Source organism: Crocodylus porosus, unplaced genomic scaffold (assembly GCF_001723895.1).
Source record: "Crocodylus porosus isolate Cpor-Errol unplaced genomic scaffold, CroPor_comp1, whole genome shotgun sequence".
Lineage (NCBI taxonomy): Eukaryota > Metazoa > Chordata > Crocodylia > Crocodylidae > Crocodylus > Crocodylus porosus.
Window position 1 is genome coordinate 21,141,013 of NW_017728910.1, and position 6,389 is coordinate 21,147,401.

The 6,389-nt window shown below is 41.3% G+C and overlaps 1 protein-coding gene across 3 annotated transcripts in view; it reads left to right on the top strand.

Moving 5' to 3' along the window:
• Positions 1–26: 26 nt before the first annotated feature.
• ATP11B (ATPase phospholipid transporting 11B (putative)) overlaps positions 27–6,389 on the top strand; it is a 108,949-nt gene continuing 102,586 nt past the window's right edge. For 2 of the 3 annotated variants that reach the window (XM_019532779.1, XM_019532781.1), the window contains exon 1: positions 27–122. In XM_019532779.1, coding sequence (XP_019388324.1) covers positions 96–122 — 27 coding nt within the window. In that variant the 5' untranslated portion in view covers positions 27–95. The remainder of the gene's footprint in view (positions 123–6,389) is intronic. The other variant, XM_019532780.1, reaches the window with a different exon arrangement.

Sequence of the window (6,389 nt, forward strand, 5' to 3'; positions counted from 1 at the left end):
TGGGGGCGAGCGGCGGGCGGCAGCTGCGCTGAGGCGGCGGCGGCGCTTGTGAGGGGACCCCCGGGCCGGGACTCGCCCGCCCCTGCGGCCGGGGGATGTTGCGGTGGATCCGGCAGCAGCTGGTAGGGGCCGCGCTAGGCCGTAGGGGGCGGGTGTCCTAGGCAGCTAGGCACAGAGCTGCGGCCCCCCCGTCTTTCCCCCTTTCGGTGTGGTCCCAGGGAATCGCGGGCTCCCGGAGGCGCGGGGAGCGGCGAGCCCCTTGTGGGCAGAATCCGACCCGCCCGGACGCGTCCCCTTGCGCGCTGGGTCGGAGACTGCCGCGCGCCCTGACGCAACGCAGGCCTGGCAGCCCAGCCTGCTCGAGTAGGTGAGCCAGGCAGTGAAATGCTTCCCTGCCCCCAGCGTGTAGCTCTTCAATCAGGGGGTCAGATACCCTCCCTGGCCCCAAAGACAGCTTCTGTCTGCGCCGGAGTGGAGGGGCAAGACCCTCTGGGCAGGATCCTCCGGCGCGCCCCAGGCAAAGTCCCCAGCCTTGGCTGCACCCAATGCCTTAACAACACCTTGACCTGTACCGGCGGGGCGGGGGCAGCCAGCAAAGCCCAGTAGCCTGGGAAATAACGATAGCAGTCTTCCTTTTTCCTCTTCGAACGCGCCGCCCCTTTGGGAGCTGGGGCGTGCAAGTTAGGAGGGTTTGAAACCCAAGCAATATCACCCAAGCACATTCACATAAGTTTAGGGAAGGCTCTTTATATACAAAAAAGAAAATGCAAACAAACAAGCCAAAAAGCTGGCTTAAAAACAGACGCCTGGAGCAGGGAACCTCCTTTGCACCAGTGACAGTTGGCAAGCCTGTTGTACCATCCTGTCACGTGGAAATCAGACTGCTGTGACAGTGGCACGTCTCTGTGCCACCGGAGAAATAAACACACGTCAGTGTTCACCATTTCCCCTCAAACTGTTGGTCAATAAAGACACCCTTGGCTGCACTTAAATGCACTTCCATTCATAAACCAAAGTAAAATGCACTTGCTGAGAGAGAAATGCTTTGTTGTGTGCTCCAGAGAGCAGTTTCCATTATTTTTAAACTTATTCATTCATTTATTCATTCATTCATGTTGGCGTTGCTTTCTAATTTATGCGGTATGATACCAAGGTTGCTGCCTTATTTTGTAACGGCTAGAGCTTTTTTATCTTTTGAGTTGATTGAAAACTGTCACTTCCTTGTTTTGTAAAGTGTTTTGGAGTGGGGTTTTGCTAGGTTTTTTTGTTTTTTGAAAAAGGCAAGATTGCCTTGATTCAGGGGTTTTCTTTTTAACAGGGTTATAATGTTTAGGAGCAATCCTCCTTTTTTTTATAATCTCTGATATAATCATTTGTGGACTAGGACTGCTGGTGACTTTGATTGCCAGTTTGACAGTGTTTATAGCTTGGTGTACAACTGGGGTTTAATGACATGGAAATTAATTGTTTTGTATCCGATCTTGCTACGCTTTTCTGTTTTATTGCATCCGCATGCAACATTTCTTCTAGTCTGCCTGTGTCATTAAGATGAAGACTGATATTATAATGCAGCCATTTTCTTTGTTTTCTCCAAAGATTGCCGTAGAACCGCCTGGTGAACAAATTGAAGAAAAAGTAGTAGTTGTCATTCTCTTTCCTGTGGAGTGTACCTTAAGACTATATTGTCAGTTCTAGGAATTAGTGTATTAAGTATAGTTGCATTTGTTTAGCTAGGAGCACTGTAATGCTGGACGGCTCTTCAAAGACATGCTTGGTGTTGAATTAGAAAGCTTACTTTGGGTCTCTGAGGTTCCATGTGGCCCAGTAGACTTTAAGTAATTACTTCATTGTATGGATAAAAAGTAACTTCACGTGTAAGAAATACTACAGTGTGATGCATTCTATATTTAGTATTATTTTCCTCACTGTTTTTATGTTTAAAGAAACTTTGGGTCCTCTGGGCCCAGATCTTAGGCAGTACAAGTATTAGATTTCACATTGCCAACTGAGAAAAAATAATTTTCTTAGGAAAGACCTTAATTTAATTTAAAAATACTGTAAGTTAGGGTGGCAAATTTCATGATGCCTCATTCATCTTCTTTTTAGTGAAAATGTTTTGTTACTATATTACCGCAAACCCTAGTCAAAACAAAACAAACAAAAATGCATATATATATGTCTCTTTCTCTCTCTGTATTTTTTTTTACTAGGGTTTGTCATAAAATAGTAACAAAACATTTTTACTGAAAAGAAGATGAGTGAGGTACCATTAGGAAATAGTATATAAAAATAGTACAGAGGAAGAAATAGCATGTAGAATTCAGCAGAACCTGTAGGTTTTCAGGAGTCTTTTGTGTAAGAAGAGTGTATTTTGGTGTAGAAGAAGGTAGCTTACAGTTGTTCCATGTGTTTGTGTATCAAGGCTTCACTTAATGTAAAAAAAGGATATAGCTGGGAGTGGATACTGGGAATAAAATGAGCTCTTGAAACATGTGGGCAGGCGGGTAGGTGAGATCATAGTGTGTTGTGTAAGATGAGAATGGAGAGGAGCAGGAAGAAGGCTGCATAACTTTAAAAGATGTAGAAAGGAAGCTTGAACTGAACAGAGAAAAAGATGGCAATTTAAAGCATAACAAATTATTTAAAGGGGTGTAAACTCTGGCAACAGTCTTTGGAAGAAAGATAATGGGAAGAAGTTACATTGCATAAGCGATATTCTCTAATGTATAGACAGGTTTGAACAGTAGTGATGAAGAGGCAATGATGAGTTTCTGAAGGTATCCAAAAGAAAGGCCATTCTAAGTTAAGATGCAAGGAAACTTAAAAGGGGTGCTAAGAAAACAAGCCTGAAAGTTGGGCAGGCTACGTGGCTTGTTTTCTTTAACTGCCAGTGTCTGAGGTTTATACCTCAAGTGTTTCACAACCCTGTGGTTGAAACTTGTTATGAGCAAATTAGCACTTTGTACAACTCTTCTGACACACCCAGCTGCCCCCCCCATATGCATATTCATTGGTCTACCTTGGATCTGGTGACACACCTATGTACTTAAGCCATCAGTATTTATATTATCATTATTTTCTAATGTTGCTGCTGTAGTGCTGAGCAGGTGGTGATAGATAGGAAGCAGTAGGAAAGAGAGGTAGGATGTAAGAAAGAAGTTGGGTACCAGAAATAGGGCTGATCATGCCACAGATGCATGAGACTGTTGGGGCAGAATCTGCATTTGACAAGCGTAGGAGGAAATATATCCAGTATTGGATACTCTTGATGGTGTGTACTTGAATCTATGTTGAACAAATTTGTTGAGACCTGTAGATGGGAGTACTGGAGCCAGGCATATGTGAGTAGTGGGCTTGAATTTAATGAAGTGGTGGTAGTGAAAAGAGTATGTTAAGTATGGGGAATTGCAGGTACACAATGCGGGATTGGAGTTAATGGGAATGTCCTGTGTCCTGTTGAAGTTGGCTGTCTAGGTTTATGTAAATAAAGAAAAGCCCAAGAGTTGCACACCTTTTTTTTTTTTTTTATATACCAGGATTTCTTATTATTTAAATAAGTTTTTGGTGGATAAAACAGTCACATCTTCATGTTATTGGGGATCTGTGTTGAAAGGGAAAACAGTGGGAAGACAGGTGCATGCTGAGATGCAAGAGAAGGGTAAAGGACGTGAAATGGACGCATTTGAGCGGTGCTGATTGGACCCGATAAGCAGTTGAAGGATTAGATTGAAATTCCTCTGAGCAGTGTCCTTGCCTCATTTTGTTTGTGAAGGTCTGTGTTACTATATAGATAAATGACAGACTTGGATCTCTGGTACTGGGAGGGCTCCCAATGGAGAAGCCATAAATAGAAGTTAGCAGTTGTTTGTGGGGAGGGGCAGAGGGGCTAAAAATATGGCAGATGAAAAGGATGATAATTTAGTTTTTTTAAATAAAGGAACAAGCGAAAAAAAATAACTTAAAAATGCCAAATACCACAGCATGTAAACATGCTTGTATAGCTAACTTATTAGAATTCAGCACCACGAAAGCTGTAGCTGCTCCACTGTATGTCTGTTCTTTCAAGGAGTGAATGTCATCTTTCATTATGCTGCATACTGATATTGTCACCATCCTAATGCACATGAAAAACAAGCATCAATATGTATAAACAGATTTATTAACAAAAAGCAATTAGCATAAAACCATTTGCAGAAAAGGAGAGAACAATCCAGTCTGCAAACAGCTTGTTTGTTATTTAGAGTAATATTTAATTTCTTAAATGCAGTGTCCCTTCAAACAGATGTTATATTGATTGCTGTATAGTGCCTCACACAAGCTTCCAAATGTTTTACACTTCACAATAAAGGCGCTCTCTAGATTTATCCTAGATGTACCAATTCAGCTGTTAGTGGTAGATGTAGGACTAGCACAATCAAAAGGTGTTAGGATATTGGGGTCTCTGTGAACCTTGGGTGCCGTCAAACAGAAGATAACTGAAGCACTTAGCGTATCTGATTTTGAGATTTCATAAAAAGCATAGGCAAGTGCATTTGTCAAGGAGGTGCAGCCAACTGCTGAGAAATGCAGCCAAGTAAGTAAACAGCAGTTATTAGGAAGCTGTATTAACACAGTAATAAGCCATTTTGCTGGTTCACAGTAGTGATGGCTCTTTAAAACCAAAAGTATTTTATGGTTCGTCAGAGGTGATTTGCAGTATATTCAATACAGCATTGTAATTCACATATTTTAGAGAAATTTAGAGGCAGGAAATAGGTCATTCAGTTTATTAGAGATACTATTCTAATTTTGATGGAGCTGACTTAAAAGATTTTTTCTTTTAACTGCATATGCTAAAACTTTCCACTGGGTCAGTGGGTAAAAGCCATGAACCTGTTGGTATTTCTTCCCTGGCAGTTTCTGGAATGATATAATCATTAATCTTTGGTCTGTATGTAGTAGACCTCATAAATGGTGTTTGTGTGTAAAAATCTAAGTTTATCACCTAAGAGATTTGCTTTTGTTTAACCTGAAATTGAATAGAGGGTGAACATGTGGATGCAGTGTACCCCATCAGATAGTAATTGTACACAAGCATATTTACTCCTAATTCTGGTTTTGAACTAAAGGAATGACTGAGAGGATGCCCTTGACCCTGGGATACATCTAAGAAGAAATCACGTTACAAATGTTCAGTCAACTGAATGGCTTTGTAAAAAGAACCTCCCTTCCATGGCCAAAATCCTCATATGCAGAGTAGGAACACTGTTTTTCTGTAGTCTGTCTTTGTCATACACGTGCGTGTGCATACACGTGTATGCTTGTTTTTTTTCCAGGACTAGTTTTGACCTAGTCTGGATGGGAAAGGTGTCATATCATCAAAAAGTTGTTTTCGCTATAAGGTAGCAGGCATATGAAGGCCTTTATAGTCAGTGAGCAAGTACTGTTTTGGCTCATCCCACTACTATGTGGTCTTGGAGGTCTGTAACACTATTTAGAATGGCAAATTCCTCTTACTGGTGGAATTTAAGTTGCTCTGCAGTCACCAGCTGAAAAGCATGCAAACTTGCGATAATTCCATTAAGCTGCCTTGAAAGAAAATCTTTGAAAACTGCATAGTGCTTCACAGGACCTTACAGATGCATGATTGTAAACATTGTTCACTTTCTACTAATTGTTAGCGCTTTTGAATGCGGAAAGATGTCTGCGTCTCCTCTGTAGCTACTGTTCATGGAGATCTTGATTTGTTCCAGTCATTATACCTTTACATTATTCAAAGGAACAAAATGAAGCCATCAGAAGATCTAGTGAAGAGGCTAAGACCTACAGGAACGAACAGCCTTTTTGTAAGGCATAATTAAGAGTGGCATATCTACCAGAGCACTACATTTGGCAGAATATTTTGTTTCTGCCTTTAGGAAACTTGAATACCCTTGTGACATGACAATGTTATTGATACTATGCAATACAAATATCAAGGCTCAACCTGCCCTGGGAGAATATTGAAACGTCAAAGACAAAATGCACTCAGTACTCTAAAGGAATAAGTCTGTATGCAAAATATAAAATGATGAATGGTGACTATACTGCCAGGTTAAAATATTTTAACCTTTTCCATGCTCTTGAAAGTGGAAGTTGTAGGATGATCAGAGACTTGTTTTGATATTGGTAAGTATACGATGGCAAAGGTGTTTTCTATTTATTGTTGGATTGGGCTTCATGGGAGAGAAGCCTTGGACAGAATTGGAGGTAGGACCCAGTAAAGAGATTTTATTTTGTTTTAAAATATTGCGTTCTCTTAAGATTTGTGAGGTGAGATGTTGTGTGTTCAACATCTTTATCAGTGACTTGGACGAGGGGGTAAAAAGCACCCTGTTCAAATTTGCTGATGACACTAAGATGTGGGGGGA